Raw genomic sequence first — 25,110 nt, forward strand, 5'->3', positions numbered from 1 at the left:
ATCCGAGTTGTTAAATACAGTAGCATCTGATGCAGAGCCGTTTGCACCTATGTCAACCCAATTAAATTTATAACTAGCATCAGCAAGCACCATAAAAATGAGGAAGTGAAACCCTTAGTAGTTGTAATTAAGTGAACCTCCATTTCGCGGGCATTTTATAGCAATCTGCGTCCCATCCAAAGCACCAAGAACATGACCAATATTCCATCCAACTCTGAACTTCTCGGCTATCTGTTGCAACTCATGTGTAGTTGTTGGACATGCAATTACTTCATCAGCATATTCTGTTATTATACTTTCACAAACTTCTCGAACCAGCAGAGAAATTGTATTGTGCGGAACTCGAATTCCGTACATCAGACTTGTGTATGACTCTCCTTTTGCTAAATACCGAAGTGTTATTGCCAACTTTAATCCAGGTTCCAAAGCCTTTCACTCTGAGGAAGTTTTTGAATGATAAGTCGTCCTCAGTTTCAAGTTCTCTCATCAAACAATCAAAATATCCATACTGAGTGCGTCTGGAGATCCAATATTTTCTTCTTGGGTGCTCATTGTGTAATAATTGGGCAATCACCTCACCATTTTAAGTTCCCCTCAACATTGCAGCAACTGAAGTCTCCGCACTCTAGCTATTGCCATCATCAACCAACTTCGATGTGATTACGAGGGCGAGTCAAGAAGTAACCAGCCAACTTATTTCCGGTTGAGATCCACCTCTTCTTAATCGATGTAATTGCCCTCTAGTGTGATGAACTTAGACCAATGGTAACCAAGTGCCATCAGCCCAGAACTGAAAAAGTCGGGGTCCTTTCCATTGACCCACTCAACTGCCGTCACAACTTCTTCGTCAGACCGGAAATGACGTCCACGGATATCTTTTCCAAGTTTGGGAATAGGAAGAAGTAGCTAGGAACTAGGTCAGGCGAATAGGCAGGATGTGATATTAATTCATACCCGTTTCGCTCTACAGCATCCATTGTAACTTTGCAAGTGTGGACTCTCGCGTAGTCCTGTTGCAGCAAAATACCTATAGAGAGTTTACCTAGGCATTTTTCACGGGTGGCGTTTCTCAGCTGGTCTAGCAAATTTGCATAGTACACTCCAGTTCTTGTACTTCTCTCGGGTAAAAAGTCCAACATAATAACGCCTTTTGCGTCCCGAAATGCTATGGCCATCACTTTGCCAGCAGATGGTTGCGTCTTTAACTTCTTTGGCCTTGGAGACCCAGGGCCTACCCACTGACGACTCTGAACTTTATTCTCTGGTTCATAATAATGAACCCAAGTCTCATCTACAGTCACCAGACGCAAAAGAAAATCATCTTTTGACCTAAAACGCTTCAACATGGCGCGGCATACTGATGCTCTGGTTGCCATTTGCTCCTCGCTAAGGGATTTGGGGACCCAACGGGCTGTTAGCTTGCGCATACCTAAACGATCATGTAAGATTGTTGAAATGCTACCATGTGAAATGCCTAATGCCTGCGCTATTTCTTCCACATGTATTCGCCTAACAAAGTATACCATATCTCGAACTTTCTTACACATTTCTTCATCGGTGGCATCCAGTGGACGTCCATACCTGGCTTCATCTTCTATAGACGTTCTACCGCATTTGAATTCCCCTAACTAGAATTTAGCTTGAGCATAAGGTGGTGCAGAAGACTCATAAACATCGGCTAACTCGCCGTGTATTTCCTTGCCTGTTTTACCTTTTAATACAAGTACCGAATTATAGCACGGTACCCAACTTTAGATGAAAAGCATGCCTTTGCACCACTAGCCATGCAAAGGCAATGTTTTTGGGTGTCTGCATCATACAGCTAATTAATTTCGTATATACATTTACGACTTTTGGCGATATAACGGCAAAACTGAAGTAAACAGAAAATATTCGAACTTTATGGAGCGCCAAATTAACAAAACTCAAATAATTGAAGATATTTCTAATTATTTTAAGATATCATCAATTCAATTATTGTTCGCAATAATTCCGCCGCATTTCTTAAGGTGGCTCATTATACACTAAAAGAACTGCGAACGATAGTATTGTTTCGCCGCCTACCTTTTGGTATTTTTTTTAAAAAAGTTTTTTTCGTTGACAGGCGCGGATCATCAGATCAAACTCGATGCTTCGCGTGATCTGACGATCCTCGCCTGTCAACTCGACGTGATCCTACTCTTCGGATCAAGTTACTGTAGTAATAATATATATATATATATATATAATTTGGGTTAAAATCACGTATTTCACTATAGGAATCAATGGAAAATGTTTTTAAAACATCTCCCTATGAAACACAATTTTTTTTTTGCAGGCATTATATAATGTCATTTAGCAAATCTATACCAAAACTTTTGTTGTTTCACCGGGGGGGGGGGGGGGGGGGGGGATATGTTTACAGATCAAAATACAGCAAAAATGCTCACTCTGTTATCAATTGCAAGTGAGTTTAACATGTGAGAAATGAAGATTAATAATTTTTTACTCAATCATGTAAAGTATTATGATAAATTAAATGGTCATTTATCAATATCAAGAAGCATTTTATAATATGTGACTTTTAAAGCCCGGTTTCAAGGAACATAATTTTCTAACCCCCCCCCCCCCTTCCCAATGAAAACGAGTTTGAATTAACAACAATGGTATTAAAGCTAATAATCAATTACTAATGTATTCTACTTTGCATTTTAAACAAGAGGCCCATGGGCCACATCACTCACCTGAGTCACCTTGGCCCATGTCTGAAGACTTTCCAAATATATTTGCATGTAAAACCTTGGTCCCTATTATGGCCCCAACCTACCCCTGGAGGCCATGATTTTTGCAAAACTTGTATTTAGCCATGATTTTTGCAAACTTGAATTTACACTATGTCAGAAAACTTTCATGTAAATGTCAACTTCTTTGGCCCAATGGTTCTTGAGAAGATTTTTAAATATTTTCCCTACATGTATATTTGTATGTAAAACTTTGATCCCCCTTGTGGCCCCATCGTACAACGGGGTGAAGGGGGTGGGGGGGGGGCATAATTTGAACAAATTTAAAACTGCACTATGCCAGAAAGCTTTCATGTTAAAATCAGCTTTCTGGCTCAGTGGTTCTTGAGAAGAAGATTTTTAAAGATTATCCCTATATATTTGTATGTAAAACTTTGATCCCCAATTGTGGCCCCATCTTACAACTGGGGGCCATGATTTGAACAAACTTAAATCTGCACTATGTTAGGAAGCTTTCATGTAAATCTCAGCTTTTCTGGCTCAGTGGTTCTTGAGAAGAAGATTTTTAAAGATTTTCCCTACATTTTTGTATGCAAAATTTTGATCCCCAATTGTGGCCCCATCCTACCCCCGGGGCCCATGATTTGAACAAACTTGAATCTGCACTATGTAGGAAAGCTTTCATGTAAATATCAGCTTTTCTGGCTCAGTGGTTCTTGAGAAAATTTTTCCTATATATTTGTATGTAAAACTTTGATCCCCTATTGTGGCTCCATCCAACCCCCGGGGGCCATGATTTTAACAAACTTGAATCTGTACTATATCAGGAAGCTTTCATATAAATATCAGCTTTTCTGGCTCAGTGGTTCTTGAGAAGAAGATTTTTAAAGATTTTTCCTTTATTTGTATGTAAAAGTTTGATCCCCTATTGTGGCCCCATCCAACCCCCGGGGGCCATGATTTTAACAAATTTGAATCTGCACTATGTCAGGAAGCTTTCATGTAAATTTCAGCTCTTCTGGCCCAGTGGTTCTTGAGATTTTTAAATGACCCCACCCTATTTTTGCATTTTTGTGATTATCTCCCCTTTGAAAGGGACATGGCCCTTGATTTGAACAAACTTCAAAGCCTTTCACCCAAGAATGTTTTTGGCCAAGTTTGGTTGAAATTGGCCCAGTGGTTCTGGAGAAGAAGTCGAAAATGTAAAAAGTTTACAGACACACGGACGGACAACAGGCGATCAGAAAAGCTCACTTAAACTTTTCGCTCAGGTGAGCTAAAAACTATCATTAGCAAAATTGCAAAGCTTTTTGAAATATATGAGTTGAAAGTGTTGGTGGAAATCCAGAGTTACTCTAGCATGCGTAAAACTTTTATCTAATGGCTCATTGATCACCATCAAAAGAGTGATACAAGCTCTCAATCATTTTATATGATTTTTACCTGGAATGATGAAAAAGGTGTTTTGCTTGCAAATAAGATATTTTAAAATCCAGACTTTGCTTTCATTTGATGCATGATATAAATATCTAATAAGACCTGCAGAGAATATTCATGTAAATGTTCTAAGTTTTTAATTTAAAAAGATATCAATGAAACTCTTTTTTGCTAATATTTTTTAAATCTATGACTAAAATCTTCAAGAAATGTCATTTGGAAAAAAGATATATACATGTATTAGACAAATATATTTCAAAAAGAACACCATATTTCAGAAATATCAATATTTTTTAGATTTGAATCAAACCACAGAAAAAAGTACCAATCCATATCAAAATTGATAGAAATTATTAAAATAATCATTTTGTAGCTAATTTTATGCACTTTTCATTCCTTTTAATTTTTAAACCATTTTACATAAAGGGAATGTAGTTATGTGATTATACAATGTTCTCTATGACTACTTTATTATAATTCTGATCAGGCAATGTCTGAATTTTGGCTGATTTCATTTCAATTTCTCATTAAACTATTTTAGCCTTAAATTTAAAAATTATTAATAGCACTTTAAATATTCATAACTATTTTTCTATTTAGAAGGATAGAATGTCTATCTGAGTCTTTTAGGCATGTTTTAATTATTAGATATTCATATCATGCATCAAATATAAACATTTTTTTTATTTGCAAACAAAACACCTTTTTTATCACTCCAGAAAAAAATCACAAAAATTTCATATAATATAATTGAGATCTTGTATCACTCTTTCGAAGGTGAAATAATATTTCATAAGAGGTATTTTAACGAGCCATTAAATAAACTTTTGGTGTAATGAGCCACTTCAAATACAGTTGCATGGGCATAACATAATTTGAAAACAATTTTTACTAAACTTAAAACACTCCCTATTAGGGACAGTTAGATCATAGATACTATGAAATGGATTGTCATGATTTTTATTCCACCACTGTGCAAATAGAAACATCTACATCAGCTTGTATTTTATCATATAGTCAACAACAATGAAAGCTAACATTTAAAAACCTCAAATGTACACTACCAACATGTAAATATTTCTCATAACGCTCTCATTTCTATGTATAAAAGAAAAATCTATCAATCTAAAATAGAAAAGTCTGGAAAATCTAAGTTATCAAAAATATACAGAAACAATAATAGTAAATCTATAGATGTATGTTGTACATTTATATATGCATACATGTAAGTAAAAGACAGAAAAATTGTTATCAAAACATTATAACAACATTTATCACAGTCAACATGTGCAAAGTATGCAAATATTCAATTTGCAAACGCATAAAATTTGCATGTATTACCAGAACATTGCTTGCAAAGATACAGGACATTATGCATAAAATATATATATAGATATCTAGTGGAAAATCATTCCACAGCGGTGAGCTCTTGGGTAAACATAATACTGTTCAAGTAGTGAAAGCGACTAGTGCATTCAGTTCTACTGGGCATGCTCCACATATGCATGTTCTGATATAAGTTCATATAGATGCTAATACATACATATGTTATAAAGAATAATCTATAGCAGTAAAATCTCTACAATTCTACTCATATATATATATATATCTGCATAATAGTAATAAATTCAAACTAGTACTTTATATTTAATCCATTTCACAATTAAAATATAAATAAAAAATAAAAAAAGGCTTATAATAAAAAGACTTTCTACTAGGTAATAGTGGACACAAAAGATGTATCGATCAATACATTATATTCTATACATGTATTAGAAAACGTTCAAAATTGTTTTTGATTTGAATTTCAAAAGAAATTGGTAAATCACTGATTGCTTAGGTCAATATGAATTATCTTTTGATCATATCTGGAAGGATTCCTAATGGATCACTCACATGGATGTTGATTGATATTAAAATGGCATCATTAATTATTCAGTTAAAGGGTATAAAAACACTGAATATCATCCTGTGAAAATTGTTCTGACATTCTGAAAATGCATTTAGAAACACAAAAAAAAAAAGATGATACATTAGAAATTTATGAGATGAGCGACCGGAGATATACTTGACAATGCACATCACTTGAGCAAATTGAGCTGTATAATCTAGTAATACATTAAAATAGGTCTACTTTTATACCTTGCTTCAAAGGCATCAATACAACAGTTGATTATCAAACTACGTAATGCAGTAACAATTTAGCTGCTAATTATACACATCATAGCAGAAGCCCATGCTATTATAAACATACATATAATATTTGTACATGTATATGGTATATATGTATTCCATGCACTTAATATGAATAGTCACTAAGGGATGCATGCTACATTATTTAGGACTGACCTCTTCATCGGGGTTAGAATTTGCAGTCAAACTGGACACAATGCTAGCTTTGTCATCATAAACATTAAGGTAATCCTCATCCTTATTACTTCTAGATGGACTAGGACTTCTACTTGGAGTCCTGCTCCTAGGACTTCTCGGACTCTCACTGCGGGAGCGTCTGCTTCTGCTGCTTCTACTGCTGTGTCTACTGCTGCTTCTGCTGCTCCTGGATGAAGAACTCCTGCTGCTCAGTGGACTGCGATTCCTCATCAGGTCATCGAAACTCTCCTGTCTGTTGGGATCAGAGGCTCGCCGTAAGTCCTCCGCCTGTTCTTTGTATTTCTCTCCTCTTTCTATTTCTTTTTCAAGTAGTAATATGTCTCGCTCTCTGATTGGCCAGCCTGCATTATCTAAGGCTCTCATCAACTTTAGTCTGTTGTCTTCAAATGAAACAGGCTCCATCGAATCAAATCTGAAAGAGTTACTTGTTGGTAAAGATTGGTTGATTACCTCCAATATGCTCTAGGATGCTGTTGGAATGAAATAACATCATGAATGAGTTAATGGTCACTTGTCACAATGATATGTACAGTTTACTTACTCAGCTTTTGCAGTTTCTGGCAGTGCATTCCACACAATACGATTCAATCTCCTGTTCAATGAAAAGAAGACATTACTCAAAAAGAACAATAGCAATTTAGTTTATATAATCTATGTTAAACAAGAGGCCCACAGGCCTTATCGGTCACCTGAATACTAGTGAAAAAGTATCACTACTTCCATGGGCTATGAAATCTAGAAATTTTTTTCCTGTTCTGAATATCTAAGCTAAATTCTAATGTTCAGCAACAGTATAAAACAAGATGTGTTCTTAAAACTTCACTGCCCTCAAAAGTGCATACACTGATGAAAGGCTTTAATTAATAGGTGTATTAACATTAAAACATCTGCAAGTATGCATTTAGATTTTATACAGTATCAGCAAACTTACACATAAATACTACATACTAAGTTTGGCCCTACCCTGAGGTCAGAACCCTTACGCTGGGGATCATCAAATTTACAATTTTGGTAAAAGACTACCTGCTCTATCCATTTAGTTTCAATTTAGTATAAATAGCACTAAAGAAGATGTTATTCAAGTGTTTTACACATAAACACTAAATATTAACAAGTTTGGCCCCGCCCTGGGGATCATGAAATTTACAATTTTGGTAGAGGCCTTCCTGCTCTACATCACTATGCATTTAGTTTTTCTTATACGTGTGCAGAATTAAAGAAGATTTTTGAAAATTGGTCAATTTTGGGCAGTTTTTACCCCACCCCTAGTGCCCCAGGGATGCAGGAGTCCTGAAATTTACAATTTATGTTCTCCTTGTTCCAAATATGTTTCATACCAGATTTGAAAAGAATTGGAATGATAGTTATCAAGAAGTTAAACATGTCTATTGTTTACACATTTGATAACTGACCATTTTGGCCCCACCCCCAAACCAAAACGCCTACCCCTGGGACCATCAAATTTACAATTTTGATAAAGGACTACCTGCTCTTTCTAAATATCTATTTACTTTCAATTTAGTATCAATAGCACAAAAGATGTTATTTAAGTGTTTTACACATAAACACTAGTCTATATAACAAGTTTGGCCCCGCTCTGCGGTCAGAACCCCTACCCTGGGGATCATGAAATTTACAATTGTAGTAGAGGCCTTCCTGCTCTACATCACTATGCATTTAGTTTTTCTTACACGTGTGCAGTTATAGAGAGGAAGATTTTTGAAAATTGGTCAATTTTAGGCAGTTTTTGCCCCACCCCTAAGGCCCCAGGGGTGCAGAAGTCCTAAAATTTACAATTTATGTTCTCCTTGTTCCAAATATGTTTCATACCAGATTTGAAAAGAATTGGAATGATAGTTATCAAGAAGAAGTTAAAAATGTCTATTGTTTACACATTTGATAACAGGTTTGGCCCAACCCTGGGATCAGAACCCCTACCCTGGGGATCATGAAATTTACAATTTTGGTAGAGGCCTTCCTGCTCTACATCACCATGCATTTAGTTTTTCTTACACGTGTGTGGTTCTTGAGAAGAAGATTTTTGAAAATTGGTCAATTTTGAGCAGTTTTTTCCCCGCCCCTAGTGCCCCAGGGATGCTGGAGTCCTGAAATTTACAATTTATGCCCCCTTGTCCCAATGATGCTTCATACCGAATTTGAAATGAATTGGAATAGCAGTTATCAAGAAGAAGTTAAAAATGTTCAATTGTTAACGCACGACGGACAACGTACGACGACGGACGAAAACCAATTGCAATAGGTCACCTGAGTTTACTCAGGTTACCTAAAACTTAACATTTATTTAATATGGATATTCATTAAGAGCATTTTTAGGGTTAAAGGTTACAGACGCCATACACTTACGCTTTATACTGGTCTATACATTTCTGTACTTTATGTTTGTAGCCTATCAGATCCACTGCTACAGGGTTGACCAGGGTTATCTGGTGTTTGGCCCTGCTGGACACATGGGCAACAGGTAAAATCTACAAAAAGCATAAAGGCATATAAAGGAAACTGAGGGTGTTATTATTTCTCAAACAAATGTGATTTAGTTATCTGGAGGCATCATACATTCTGATGATCATGTCTGAAACTAAAAATGGCCACATCAAGGAGGCTTAACTTTATATCACTTCTACTTTGATTAGTGCACTATGAAAACAATAACAAATACACAATTACATATATTTGCTAATTTTTGCACAATTGGTAATTAATGAATAATGATATCAACATACTTCATCAAAAACTTTGGCCACTATATGCTTATCCAGTATAGGAACATATTTGGTTTTGTGGGGGATCATGGTAGGAGAAAGGGCATCAAGAATGGTCATCTTCTTGGCAACAAGTCCGTTTTTGCTGAGCCACATTTTGGATGACATTTCCTTGGACCTGCATAATCAAATGACATATTTACAATACATGTATGTGTAGAGACTGCCTTTGTTTTAGAGATGCACCTCTACGTACAGTACTGTAGGTTTTGACATGGTCTACAGCTAATTACCATATAGTGTTGGTGTAGCATGTATCAATGCCCTAAATATATTTTCATAAAATCAAGTGCAGCAATCTATGGAATACTAAATAATACAAGTACATTGTATATTTGGGTACCTTAAAACTTTCTTCTTCTTTAATTTTCTACCCTCATTTCCTTCTGCCTCTGAAAATTAAAGGTTGTCAATTTATATACTAGTACTGCAGAACACAAAATATATATACATGTATGTACCAGTAAAAAAATATAATAAGATGAGATCTATAATTATATGACAATCTATCATGCTATAGTAATTAAATTTGAACTGAAAACTAGACCAATTACTCTTTTTATAAAACTTTCAGTACACTGATAAACTTTAATGGACATTGCATAAATACAGAGCAAATTTAATGCTGTAGGATTGCTGGAGGTACAAAAGTAGCTAGCAGTTGTTTAATTTGATAGTACATATATTATTTCAAAACTTTGCATCCTATCACTGACCTCTAGCTGTTCTAGATTTCTTTTAAACAGCTAGTGCACAGATTTACAGAACATGTAACATATATACTGGTTTACAAAGAAAACAAAATAAACATGTCATAAATTGTAACAGACCCTTAAAATGTTCATCTTTGGGGGAAATTTTATTATTAAGGAAGTCTAATGAAAAGTTCAGCTGATGAACATTGATCCCCACAGCCACAGACGTTGATTTATTAAAATGTTCGGTACAAAATCAGATTGGATTACTCATGGAGTTAATTATGATAAATACATCAGTAGATTTTTCTCTATATGAACAAATCTTTGAAAAATCGAATATTGCAAATTTCAAAACACTAAAAGTGCTTTATTCTATGCATGTTTTTATTTGCCTGGTAACAATGAAATACCTCCGAACTGATTCAGATGCAAATTGCAGGAAATTCTCAATGATTGAAATTCATCACTATCAACTATCGCCTGGAATTGCTGGGCAAAATAACAAACTTATTTCTTAACTGGTAATTCTAGAGGTAACATGTTTATAGTTCCCATTAACTCAAGCTATATGGCCTTCCGCTTTGCATATAGTATCAAAGTTCTCATTTCAGGGAACTATAAATTTAATATATCACAGCACTTTCATTGCTAGTTAACAGTACTGTTAGCAGAGTTAAATCACTCACCACAGAAATTAATCTACTTCACAATGGAGTTAATGAAATCAAACGATGACTTTTTACAACATCTGTTACATTCATGCACTTGTTAGAAAACACGAGGACAAACACTGAGGAATAACGATGATTGCAAATTCAACTTTTCACTAAATTATCATGAGACTTTCTTAATATTTTTTTGGGGAAAAAAAAGAAATGTTTTAATTAATATAAATTAAGTTTACAGTATTTTGTATATGCATGTTGTCAGCAAAGCTTTGGGTGCTTGCTAAAATGCATTGGTACTATGATATATATTATACATGTATAATTTGAAATACTGAATTTTAGCAGCACAATAGCTATGCATTTGTTATAAAATGCACAGGATTGAATGGGTTATACAATTGTGAAAAGCTATTTGAAATCTGTGTCAATGCATAATAGGTTCTCTTACAGGTTCCTTAACATTTGAGTTTTTTTCAAACAACATAGGTATAGTGTTTGTAAAATTGTATGGTTTCTTAATGGCTAATTGTTAAAGCAGATAACAAACTGAATGGAATTGTATACCATTAGGATCCACCACATAAGGGGACATATTGAATCTCTGTAAAACTAAAGCAAAAAATATCCACATTGTAAATAAAAGCAAAATGTGTTATAGATAAATCAAATACTAGTACAGTACATTGTACATATACAACAGAAGTCTTCTGACTTTTTCGCACCACAATTAAGCGTCTTATAGTTGAGAGTACATTATAATATATCATTTGTTGAGTATAAAAGGGGACAAGTTCAATTCCAGCAGAACTGAAAGCTAGACAAAACAATGCATCAAGCGTGAGAAAAAAGAAAGAAAAGAATAATCCAAATCTAAAGGTGTGATCCCACGATGCAATTTTTCTTACGAGTTTGCTTTCAGTTTTCTCATCTGATTTGCTTTCAACTATATCAAAAATTGTATCGCTTGACCATCCAACATGAAAACAAAATTGTATCATTTGATCATCCAACGTGAAAACAAAATTAAAAGGTTGATCAAGAATTGGATGGTGTCTGATTTTCAATTGACCTTTTTGATGAAAATTATGACATCAGTTTCATTAAAATTCAAAGAATGTTGTGTTAGAACATTAAAACAGTCTGCAAAATCAGTACATAAATGTACATGTAATATAATGTGTACTATGTCTGATGCTCATTACAAATCAGTATAATGCAAAACCTAATGAAATATACAAGTATTGTGCATACATTTCATCATACACCTTGGAGTTTGTAATCATATACATGTACATGTATACCCAGTTTGTTTCTTTTAGTATTTAATTCCAAATGAAGTCTCCTCCTAGTTCTTTCTCTTTTCAGAATTTTAAATGCCAAAGATGGAATAAAACATCTTATTGTTTCCCTTTATGGTTAGATGTTTCGTGACTATACCACTGGCAAATCATGTATTCAAATTATGTCAACTCTAAATATATGACATCATAGTTGTAAAATCAAATAAAATGTTATGCAAATTAAAAAAATATATATTTTAAAAAATTCACGACCTAATTTCTTTCAATTGAAATGAATACAATTGGAGCACCTGTTGTATTTCCTGACAAAGTCAGCTGAAAATCGAATGTAAAATCGTATTGTGTGACCAACTCACCAAGCGACTTCATTTGATTTACCTTGATAAGTCGAATTAAAATTGAAAGAAAAATCACATCATGTGACCACACCTTAAGATCTCATAGAAAATATTAAAGCAGTCTCAATTTTATGCTTTTGTATAAATGTTACACTAAATTTCATGCAATATCTAACAAGAATTTTCATATATCTATGTACAGGTATAAAAAAAAAACCTGTACATATATAGTACATGTAATAAAGGTATGACTAATACTGATGCATAAAAACTGAAAAGGACAGATAAGTGAAATGGAAGTACTGAGGATACCCATGTTTTGTAAAAGAAAAAAAATATGATCCCAACAATGTCAGATTAATTCATACGAAATAATCCAAATCACTTTACTTATAGCTACTCTGCAGTAAATATGAAAGACATAGCATTTATCTTCAAATAAGATTCTCTATAATTATAATGCTGAAGAGATGCCTAAACTCCTGACATTGTGAGGATTGTCATGAAATGTTAAACAAGATTTAGAATAGCTCACACAGTATTATATAAGACATACCTATAGCCAACTGTTTCTGTCTTTCAGCTTGTTTTTCAAACAAGGCTCTGGTTTCTGGCAAAAGCCATTCATTGGGCGAAAAACGTCCACTGCTGTTCAAAGTGCGTAGCATGCTGGTTTTAGTGTGACCTAAATATTTTTCAAATGAATGAAATCAACATAAAGTGCTTTACCAAATGCAAAAAAAATAATTGAAAAATAAATGTACACATATCTCATAAAAATCAGAAAATTCATACTGATTGTCATAAAATGGAATGCCTTAAATCGTTGGTTTGAACATATTTTATTGCATATATATTATACAACAGGTTTGAACACAAGTTCTTACAACTTACGAGGTTCTCACCTTAAATTGTTATGCATGAGATTTTGGTACATGCATTTTGTGTAACAGCTACTAGCTTAGAACATGCACTATAGAATATAGTGTATCTATTTAAAACATGATATATATAGAACTTAATTGCCAATTTTACCAATGAATATATTTCAAAAATGAATTCCTTATGCATTGAATTAATTACCATGAGTTTTAGTGAAAATTCACTTCCTAAAATATTCCAAACTTTTTCACTCAGAAACATGTAAGTTTGCAAACACTTCACCCCAAAGATTAATTAACACAATTAAGTACAACAAAATTTCACAGAGGTATATTTGCTGCTATTTCTAACAATGGTATGTACATGTACACAGTACCATATACTGGGATAGTTTTGTTTCACGGGTTTTTTTTTCGGGGTTTTTTTTTTTTTGCCCTAAAACATTGACATGCAATTTCCCAGTCAATTCTCTGTTTGACATTTTCAGTAAAATGCCTGTTCAGAGCTGCATGCATGCCTGTTTAATATATATCTAGATATATATACTTTAACTAATGACAGCATTAAGGGCAAAGATGGCAAAAACATCCCATTATACAGTAAAGAATAAAAGCTGTATTATAAAACTGCCTGGGGGGTTGCATTATTCACATACATATAATATATAAAATGGTTACAAAGTGCTGGACGTACCAATATGACGGGACATTTTTCTCTTATAAACTGTGAATTCAAAACAATTCTTGTTGAATGGCTATAATATACATTGCAAATAATGTGTTGATAAAAATATCAGGAATTTCAAAAAGAATTTATTGAATGTTTTGAGACACTGAAAAAAAATTAATAATACTTTAAATATAGCAAGTTGTCATTGGTAGTACATGTAATTAAGAAACTCATTGAGTTTCATTCAAATATGAAGCAGATAACAGAAATTAAAACAGTACAAGCATTAACAGCTGATACCTGATTTGAGATGTTTTAAAGACAGTTGATTTTCATCTGCACAAAACCAGGAATTTTAAAGATTATTTTGTTCACAAACAGTGGCATAAAATCAATTTCATGTATACATATAAATCCATTATTTAATTTTAATACATGAAAATGCCTATGTTTTTGTTCATAAGTAAGTATACATGGTATTTCTGGAATAAAAAAGAAATCATAGTGGGGGTTATTTACAGTTTCTTGTTGAAATCTGCAATTATTTGTGAGGATGAACGTAAACTCAAGCTTTTGAATTCATAACACTGTCTGACTGAGTGTACTCGTTAAGGCAGTGAATGCAATAGTCCTGTCCACTATTACAGTACCCTAATACTTACTGGCACTAAGAGCTGTTTTGGAGGATGCTGACTTAGAGCTGCGTGGTCTTGAAGACTGGGGTCTGGATGATTGTGGTCTCCCTGTGGAGGGAGTAGGACGGAAATCTGAAGAAATGGAAGGTCTGGCAGATTTAGGGGGAGTTGGGGTGTATCTGGGGGACTGGACGGGAGGTGCACTCTTTGGTCTGGGAGGTGGAGATGGGGTGGATCTGTAGAGATCTTTGGTATCCAGTGGGGGGACTGCTGATGTTCTGTCAGTGTTGGATATCACATGATCTCTGGCAAAGTTGAAGTAAAATGCAATAATTAATTTGGCCGAAGACAGTACAAAGATTTATATGATACTAGGCCTGTAGCAGACAATGGAAAAATACATGGTAAATCTGATAAAGTTTGTGTAGCTGATAAAAATTCTTGGGTTTCAATTGATTTTTCTGCTAGAGTTGCACATTCTTTTTCATAATGACAGTACCTGCTGCATTTCTTTAAGTCTGACACTTCCTTTTTGTAGGACAGATTGGAGCATTCATCTCTCAGTTCCTCCACCTTGTCCAAAGCCTCTAGTCCTCTCTGAATCTCTTCCTTGATCAGACGAATGTCTTCACTCTGGAAAATTACCAAATTGATTTGCACATTAATATTGCAAGTAACAAACTGCCATCATATGAAACTCTACCTAGGCAACATAAAGTCAGCATATACATGTATTGTACAGAACTGTATGTACACCAATAACTATATGATAAAATAACTGTTATATTTTCTGTGTGACTGTTGCAGACATATTTTAACTGCAATATTACATTGTGTATTTCAAGGGGAATAACTCTGATGACTGAATTTAAACGCGGATCTGGAATCCAGTAATTTGTACTGCAGAGAGAATGGTGATAATATAATGATTACCTCCCATGATTCTGGTTGATCTAGGTCCTTGCCTTTCTCAGAGAAATAATGATATCTTCCTCCAGTGGCCTTTGCAAGGTCAAACAGGAATTCATTGGCCTCCTTGTCATTACAGTTAAATGAAATTGAATGAACGGGAACAGTGTGTTGCATCTGGACTTGAGCAATGATGGATTTAGGTGGCTGTAATAAAGGAAAAATAGTAATAACCATACATAAGATTAACTGATTTCACACTATAAGTCATTCAATTAGAGTAGTAGTTTATACAATGTACATCGTTTTTAGGGATGATATATTTTTCACCATTTTGCAGGTCTACTGAACTTGCAAATTATTTTTCCTAGGATAAATTCTTCGTCAAAAACTTTCATGCTTTTAATCAACAATTACAGAGTTGATTTACCAAATTTTAATACACAGATCTATAGCATTTATCATGGTAGTATAATGACACAAAATTTTCAGCAAAATACTGATCCAATCCAAAGTTAATGCACCCATATTTATATTCCTTGTTGAGCAAGCTACCTGATCTGGTCTTCCATCAGTGAGCAGGTAGATAGCCTGAGTTCCTGGGTCAGACAGAGCATGCTGAAGGGCAGAATAAGTGTTAGTGGAGCCCCAGCACGACAAACCCTGAATCCACTTCCATGCTCCCTTCAGACTCAGCTCCGATATCTCAACCAGTCGGTTCTGCCATGCAGTGGCTTTGGAGTTGAAGGAAATTAGATTAAACTTCTTCTTGTGTCTTATTTGCTCCTGCGGGGTAAGAAAATAAACAAATACTGAATGTTACAGACTGATTTCATTCAGATTTCTGAAATTGGATTTATATTTCTATTTTATAGAACTACCAATACTTTTATTCCTTCACAACAATTTTTGATGGAGTTGTTCAGTGACAGTGTGTGTTTACACTGTGTATAAAGTACACATACTACCCTTTTCTAGTACTTTTTTCTGTGTACTATGATTCTACAATATTTAAGAATTATCATGAAATATCTGGTATTTCTTACTTGCATGAGTAGAAAGAGTTTATCCTTGAGGTACTGAATACTGGGTAGCATAGAAGCTGATGTGTCTATAAGGATGTAAATCTGATCTTCGATGACAGTACCAAACAGGGCTCTGCTCCCCTTGTTCAACCAATCAATTCTACAAAAGACATATAAATATATGCATGATAATCATCATAACACCAGATGTACACTACTGTACTAAGTAGATGATACAGTATTGACTCCGTGATCAATATGTAACTAATAATGTACCTTTGATGAAAAGAGTTGATAGCCACTGTCATTCTGCGTTCATACTCTCTGTGAAGTTCGGGTGTCACCTGAACATGAACAACACGACCATCCCTCCATTTCACAATAGGGAATCGATCACAGTATCTAGCATTCACAAGTTTGGTATGTTTTATCTGTAACAAAATAAAACATCCAAGTTTTCTTATGATTTCTTTTAAAAATAATTTACATCACGTACACATCACCCAAGTGTATAAATCAAATTTCAATATGTGGTTGATATCAAATATAAGCATGATATTAACAATATCGAAATGATGACCATGTTGACATCACAATGTCACACTACACAATAGCAATGACATCACAGCACCATCCCACCAATTACATTGATTTAGAAGAAAGCAGTCTGGCTATTCAACAGTTGTGAAAACTTGTAGACTATTATACAAGAAGGTATAATTCGAAGAAAAGAGATATTAATTACAATTTATAAGGATAATTTTCTATTAAAGAATCACAATATAAATATGTTAAGTAATATATGTTTATTTTCTTGTCAGACATCTATTCCACAAGTAACATTATCATTTGCAATATACATCAGAAAATAAACATTCAATACTTAAAAATATATTTAGGAAATAAATTTCATTTTCGAAAATACAGGAGGGTATGAATTGCAATGCTTCAAGCATGTGTTCATGCTGCATGAAAAGTAAGCCTTGTAAAGTGTTGCAGTTCATACCCTCATGTATTTTCAAAAATGAAGTTTATTTTATATGTAGATTTTACTTTCATTTTTGTTGGAATTTGCAGCTGTTAAAATAGACGTAAAATATTCATCTATTCATTCATGCATTGTTTACAACTGCAACATATTCATGAGAAAATGGCTATCGTTACAATTTCAAGAGATATCCAAGGCAATTTTAATCGTTGGAAATGTAAATATGATACATTTAAATTATGATCATCACTAAATGTGTGAACCCAAATAGTAATTTCAAGTACACTGTATAAGAGTTATCCAGACCTGCATTCTCTTTATCATCCTATCAATAATGATAAATTTTATTCAGATTATGAAATTTAGAACAGGTATGATGCTGTTGTAGTAAATTAATGTATTTCTTTGAGTCAAGTCACTTAGAGAGTAAAATGTCTAACTTACATCATCAGTCTGGGTAAATTTTATTCAGATTATGGAATTTAAAAACAAAGGTATGATGCTGTTGAAGTAGACAAGTCACTCTGAGAGTAAAATTCCATGGTGCCTAACTTACGGCATCAGTCTGGGTATTGTCCTCCGGTTTCATGTTAATATCTATGGCACCGTCCTGGTGTTTGAACGCCACTGACGCCAATACATCAAACAATTCTAGTTTGCGTGCATTCAGTCCGTATTTCGTCAGCCACTCTCTTGTTCCCATGTATTGTTCTTGAAGATCTTCTTTGTCCCATTTACTGATTTGTGATTCTAATTAAAGCACAAAGTAAAGTCTGTTAATCTTTATTATTTAGCCTGGGAATTTTATGGACAAAAGTGCCCACATTTTGAATAATTGATAACTCAGACCTGACAGAACATGGTAATTATTTGGTAATTTTGTTAAATGATATTTTTTTTATTTTGCTATACTGACGTGGAAATTGATTGGTTGGTCTCCTTCATCAATACATTGTCTCTATGTACTCTGATAAACATACCAGGTGTGTAATCGTGCATTGTTTTATAATGGCAACACTTAATAATCAGGAAGGATGGTTCAAAATGGCCATCTCCCATAAATGTGTCTAAAACATCCAAAAAAGCAGTTTATCATTGTGAAATGATAATACTGAAATAAAATTTGTAATTTACAATGTAATTGAAGAACTGTGTGTGCTGACATATAGACTGGTGCAAAAGATTCTTGAATATTAAAAGTACAATGTATCATATCTTCTACTTTTTATTCATTTCTACCTCATTTTCATGCAAGATTTGAAGAAAAAGTTCAGCATGCAAACAACAGACAAGGCATTTATGTAGATTGTGATGTTTGCTAATTAAGTTTATATGTGTAATAACCTCTTTTGCCTTTTTCTCTAGGAATATATAACCTTGAGTTCCAAGGTCCTGTAAAATTTTAAATATACATGCATTTTCAGTAAGATTTAAGAATCAATTTGCAGCAAACACATTTAATCATGAAAACATATAAAATTATTTGAAAAATGATTTGCTAGTATATAAATTGAGGTACATCAATAAGACATATTGTTTTAAAAATATATCAAGAGAAGTCAACTGTTGCTTTCTAGTTTTTCATAATGTCCTATTCAAGATTGCATGCTGCGATGCAAATTGGGATAAACAAGAAAATTTAGTGAATATATTAAATTTGCACTTTTAAACAGGGGAAACCATTCATGAATGCTTTTCTAGCAATCATTTAATGAAAATTCTATTTGCCTTCATTGCTATTTAATATAATATTAGAAGTACCTGTATCATCCAGGTACCATTCGGTACCCTATGTGAGTTAGTGACCTTTACTTTTATAATTATAAAAGTGACGAACATTATCCTTTTATGACATATGCAGACTCTTCATGTGAAGTTAGCATAGGACCTGGTGATCTTGTACTTTTACCCGTAACTTTGACCTAAAAAATTAGACTTATATAGAAATTATTTTGAATAATGGAGATTCTTTGTGTGAAATTTCACTGCTATAATCAAAACTCTAACAGTATTTGAGGTGTCATCTGGAAATCATTTCTTGCCATATATGACCTGAAGACCTTTGAATTAGAGCTTTAAAGACCAACAAGAATCGTCCACCAGCCTTATAAATAATTCAAGTGAATAGCAGTGCTAATTAAGTTTCAAATGATATACATGTAGAGATATCATCCAGAAACCCAGTACTAACAGCTGAAATCAATACCCCCCTAAAACGAAGGACACTAAACTGACCAATGCATCATTTTAAGTGAGATAAAAACATTTACCTGGACACAGAATCATGAAACATCTTAACCTTAAGTCAAAATCACAGGGGTTAGGCCCATTTTGACCGGAAACTCCTTGTAACCATAAATAAAGATACTCCTGTGGTAAATTACTTATGCCAATGAGATCATGTATATTTTTTATATGTGTGACTGTGTGTTGATGCTTAATTAATGAATCAATCCAATACTTGTAAATATCCAGAATTCATAATACCAGTAATCGAATCTATATCTGTTTCCCCAATTAACTAATTATAATAAACAAACTAAAACTTGTGAAAAACTTATTTACCAATTTGAATCTTAGGTTCTGGAACATGTTCTGTCAGGGCCTGAATCTGTGAGCGGACATTCCGGGCCTCCTCCAACTCCTCAAATATTAGCATCACATCCTCCCTCATTCCTGCCCCAGGGGGAACCCCTCCAAAAGTCTTCTTTTTCAATACAATGTTGGCTTTGTTTGTTTTGGGTTCCAAAGGTTGACCTTCATAAGCATCCATCTCCATAATTACTGCATATGCATGGAATCTGATAAGACATGAAATATACCTTATAATTGTCCAATTCTTTTATGGGTAAGATAAAATTGCAAAATACATGTATTTGAATTACAAAATATTCCAATAACACTTACGTCAAATAAAAAACATGAAAGTGATTTAGACGTATCGTGTCTGGCTTCCAGGAGAACTATTAAATCATATCAATAATGGCCAGCCAATACAACAAAGAGCAGCTACATTTTACAAATATTTATTGTAACAGAGGCCAAATTTTAAATTACTTTGATACCATTAGCTTTCCATTGTCTTGCACCATATTTGCAGGCAATTCTAACTCATCAAAGTTTTGTCAAAACTCCTGTTTCACACTTTGGGGTAAAATTCAATTGCAAAAATTAAAAACAAAGAAATTCAAACGCTACCTATTAGAGCTATTAGAATATTTCCAACAGCAGATAATGCCCTTTATACGTACTTTGATCCCATTCCCTTTGCAAATTCTCGCAGAAACCTGACTGTATCAGATGAATCACAGTTGTAAGACACCATGTGAAGGGGGATTTTCCTTGACGAAGACTGCACCTGTTAAAAGGGAGGGCAAACACACCTTACATTACGTAACATTTAAGTAGGTATATACACATAATTACACTCTAACAAGTAGTAGTTTTTGTCATGATATAAAAAAAATCATATTGCATCACTTTATATTACATGTACATATAAAAATGCTAAGATAAATCAAGATGCACGCACACAAACTGAAAACTGACCAAAAACCACATGTTTACCTTCTCTTTTAACAGTCCCTTGCAAGATTCAATAGAATTACCCTCTGTGAACAAATACACTGCTTCATTCTATAAAACAAAATATACACATTGAAAAAAAAAATGTGTACATAGAAGAATGATTTTTAATCTTCAAATTTAGATTCACTCATTTAACTCAAACGAAAGAAAGACAGTATACAGATCATGCATTCAAATGTTGAAATAGAATCTCACGTGATCGTCCATCATTGCTTTGAGCACTGCTTCAGCGGTAGCTGTTTTGGACACTGATGCAAGTCTGTCTAAGTCCCACAGCCAATCAACAGCTCCTTGAATTGTGTCATGGGTCACAGGAACACATTCAGGATGATACAACTGCATATCATCAGCTGATCTGAATAAGAAAACGGAAGTAAATGTATTTCTTTTTCACATTTGAATATGATAGCTTATACATTTTAAATTCAATATCATTTGAATACGGCTATACAATGTATATAATTAATGCGACTACAAAATGTTATTCCACATACATAATGTATCTGTTTTAACACAAGAGGCCAAACTGGGCTCCTTAGTTATATAACAAAACAAAAAATAAAATTATAAGTGTTGCCTGTTCATGCAACTATTGCATCTCTCCAATTCCAGGCAAGCAGTGATCATAACATTTACAAATTTGTTCTCCATTAATGCTCACTAATACGCATCAGTTTTGATCACATTGGATAAGTATAGCAATTTTCAGTCATAAAAGTGACTCAGGTTAAATACTTAGAAATCTCATACAATGTAGTGAATAAAACTTAAAATACATCTTTTACCTTTGAAAATATAATGCACCCACCTAATGATATTGAACTTGGAGATTTGTGTTAGTTGTTCAAAGATGACAGTTTCTAAGGCTATTCTATACTGGTCGAATTGCTGAGGTGACATGTTGCGAATGTCAAGGACAATTGTGATAGCTTTTTCCTCAACAACACCAAACAGACGTCTGCTTTCTGTTGTCAGCCATTCCAGCCTTCTGTTGAATAGGCTGATGGCTTGCGTCAACCTTCCCTCTATCTGTTTCAGCATTTCTCTTCCACATGTTATCTACAAATAAGAAACTTCTTACTGTCCATGAGAATGCTTCAAAACTTTTGGAACTTCATATCTATTAAAATGCTTTACTGTAAAAATTATTGATATACCATAACAATAAAAGTATCTTATATTTATCTAAAACAAATATCAAAATGATACATGTCCAGTATTTGTTTTCTTTGAAACTTTTTGGGGTCAGAAAATGACTGCTCTTTAAAATAATTTATTGTGAAAAAGAAAATTTTTAAAAATACATATACGGTCAATGAGATATTCAACAGTTTAAGAAGTAGGCATTACATTGAATGTTTTTCCTTCTCCAGGATGAAACAAAGTGCTGAACAGTCCTGTTCCATATCTTGATGAAACTGGTCTTTTAAGAGTTCTGTCAAAATCTGAAAGAGTAAAATTATTATTGCATGTGTTTAGTAAGTGTATTGTTTCAAGTTGTCTTACATCCATTTTCTTATATATATACATGTATAAAAAGTTTGGTATCAAAATATGAATACAATTTATACAACATTTTGGATTGCACAACATCCAGATTATTTAGATAAATATCATTATATATATCAATATAAGTAACTTTAAATATCTTATACATGTAGATATACCTGTATTTTCTGAACTGACATTTTGTAAAGCTGTATTTCATATTATCATTGATCTTAATACATGTACCATATTGTACCCTTTATCCATTGAACTGTTAATAGCAATGCACTCGCTCTTATTATCACTACAATAATGCCTAATACGAAATCAATTAATTTTCCATAGCATTAGGACAACACTCCTGTATCATTAAAATCTGATAGTTATTTCGATTGAGGCCCAGCTCTCTCCTTAATTAAGTTATCATATTAATACTTGGACTTCAAATCTAGTGTGATAAACTTATTCAATATATTGTCAGAAAAAGATAATTTTAAATTTCACACTCCAAATCATGCATGCTCAGAAACCCTGATGGTTGGTCTTGCAAGGGATTCCATTCAGTGATAGTCTGAGTATCAATTTCTATCCTTGTGATATCCCAGTGAAATTTTTGGATACCTCGATGTTGTCTTATCAAGAAATTATATGATTCATTATCAATGAAATATTCAATACAATGTATTGCATATACTATATAGTTGGAATTAGTTCACTTCTTAAAACTCATTTGCTCTAAAAGTATGCATTTTTGTATGAACTATTGATCTGAATGTTTGCAATTTTTGTATGATGTATTGATTTAAATGTATGCAATATATGTACTTAGTATCTGAACAAATATTGTAGGATAAAACTGCCCTAGCTAGCTTGAAGCTTCCCCGCTAAAGTTGGAAAATAATTGTTTGTCAAACATAGCAATTTGTGCAGTGGAAATGGCCTGCATTTTTCATGTTTTACAAGTATCAATAGGATTTGCAGTTCAGCTAGCCCATCTGGAGAACACAAACTTGAATAAATAATGATATTAAAGTTTGAATTATTGAACAGTTCAAAGGGGAAATGGTTTGCCCAGTACACAGATTGTGTGAATTGGAAATTGCCTGCATTTATATGCTTTACAACTATATCGTTAGGATCAAGGTCTGACATTTATAGGACCATCATGTGAATGCTAACTTGAATAAAATGGCATTAGAGTTTGAATTATTGAATAGAAATACCATCACTAAGTTTGAATCCAATGACGGGTAAGATCTGGTAAAAAGTCAGACGGTTTTTCTTCAGGCCATAATTCTGTAGCCATTTCCTGGAGGAGATCAGGGCTCGGACATCCAGCTCCCAGTCCTTGGCTGGGGTCTTCTTTGCACTGACCTCTGGGTTATAGCCATCCTCTGATTCACTGACCACAGGGTTCCGTGTGGCAGGGGCTTTGTCAAGGTGACGGATATCAAAAGTCACATCTAAACAAAATGAACATTATGAATACACTGTCAGTATAATGATAGACTTTAATTTCAATCTTTAATATTGGATTGTTATACATGTAGTACCATATGAAAAAGACAGACAAATTGATTATCGCTTCCTTGTTCATAACATGTAATTGAATTCAAGACATATTTTCAATAAGAAACATTATTCACTTATTTTAGTGATACATATTGTGTAATAAAATGAAAATATATAGGGCTTAAAGTATGATGATTTGTCCATTGAATAAATATTGAGTTTTCCCTTTAAATTTTCCATTTGCACAGGTAAAATAAATTAAAGGAGCTTCGGACTCCCTTTAATTCTGTCAATAAATGGCAAATACTCTGTATTTCACTCTGGTTATCTGAAAATCAAACATTATAAGTTAAAGTTTTCCCAGACCGTTAAATTGGTATACATAAGTGACAGAGTTAACGTTTTGGGCTTTTCATTGCTATGATACTAGATTGGGTTGATAAAATATTTCACAAAACAATTTGTATCATTCACCAAACAATGCACTATATGCATATATATTGATCCATTTACTGTTTGCTCAGAAGACGAACGATACTAAAACCTGTGTAATTGCATTCAATGTGGGAATTTTGAATACTTATAAACAGTGCACCAATGATGAAAATCAAAATACAGTAATCAAATGTATTACATGTATATGAATAAAAACTGAAAATTTTCAAGGATGTATTATAACACATAATGTATCACAGAAAACTGTTACAAATGTAAAGTAGAGATGTGTAACTAAAGTAATATTTTGAAATTGAAAACTTTTAGAATTTACTTGTTTTAGTGAAAATTGCAGTTTCATTAGAATGTATGTACATTTACTATCATCAAAATGATCCTGGGGGATCCAGGTTAGAATAGATCCTCAGTGCCCCCTTCTTGTCGTAAGAGGCGACTAGATGGGGCAGTCCTTCAGATGAGACCGCAAAAACTGAGGCCCCATGTCACAGCAGGTGTGGCACGATAAAGATCCCTCCCTGCTCAATGGCCATAAGCACCGAGCATAGGCTTAAATTTTGCAGCCCTTCACCGACAGTGGTGACTTCTCCATATGAGTGAAATACTCTCGAGAGGGACGTTAAACAAT

At 33.7% G+C, this 25,110-nt stretch overlaps 1 protein-coding gene across 1 annotated transcript in view; it reads right to left on the minus strand.

Moving 5' to 3' along the window:
- The window catches only part of LOC125678499 (von Willebrand factor A domain-containing protein 3B-like), a 48,371-nt gene that overhangs the window by 19,556 nt on the left and 3,705 nt on the right, over positions 1–25,110 (minus strand). The window contains exons 2-23 of the mRNA XM_048916994.2: positions 23,741–23,980; positions 22,380–22,474; positions 21,838–22,088; positions 21,225–21,384; positions 21,009–21,077; positions 20,693–20,799; positions 20,007–20,242; positions 17,998–18,191; positions 16,730–16,884; positions 16,475–16,613; positions 15,984–16,214; positions 15,453–15,635; positions 15,019–15,152; positions 14,547–14,824; positions 13,909–13,938; positions 12,890–13,018; positions 11,259–11,303; positions 9,672–9,720; positions 9,290–9,446; positions 8,913–9,034; positions 7,090–7,140; positions 6,507–6,960 (exon numbers count right to left, since the gene is read on the minus strand). Of these exons, the coding sequence (XP_048772951.2) occupies positions 6,507–6,960; positions 7,090–7,140; positions 8,913–9,034; positions 9,290–9,446; positions 9,672–9,720; positions 11,259–11,303; positions 12,890–13,018; positions 13,909–13,938; positions 14,547–14,824; positions 15,019–15,152; positions 15,453–15,635; positions 15,984–16,214; positions 16,475–16,613; positions 16,730–16,884; positions 17,998–18,191; positions 20,007–20,242; positions 20,693–20,799; positions 21,009–21,077; positions 21,225–21,384; positions 21,838–22,088; positions 22,380–22,474; positions 23,741–23,980 (3,509 nt within the window). The remainder of the gene's footprint in view (positions 1–6,506; positions 6,961–7,089; positions 7,141–8,912; positions 9,035–9,289; positions 9,447–9,671; positions 9,721–11,258; positions 11,304–12,889; positions 13,019–13,908; positions 13,939–14,546; positions 14,825–15,018; positions 15,153–15,452; positions 15,636–15,983; positions 16,215–16,474; positions 16,614–16,729; positions 16,885–17,997; positions 18,192–20,006; positions 20,243–20,692; positions 20,800–21,008; positions 21,078–21,224; positions 21,385–21,837; positions 22,089–22,379; positions 22,475–23,740; positions 23,981–25,110) is intronic.

Source organism: Ostrea edulis, chromosome 2, assembly GCF_947568905.1.
Source record: "Ostrea edulis chromosome 2, xbOstEdul1.1, whole genome shotgun sequence".
Lineage (NCBI taxonomy): Eukaryota > Metazoa > Mollusca > Bivalvia > Ostreida > Ostreidae > Ostrea > Ostrea edulis.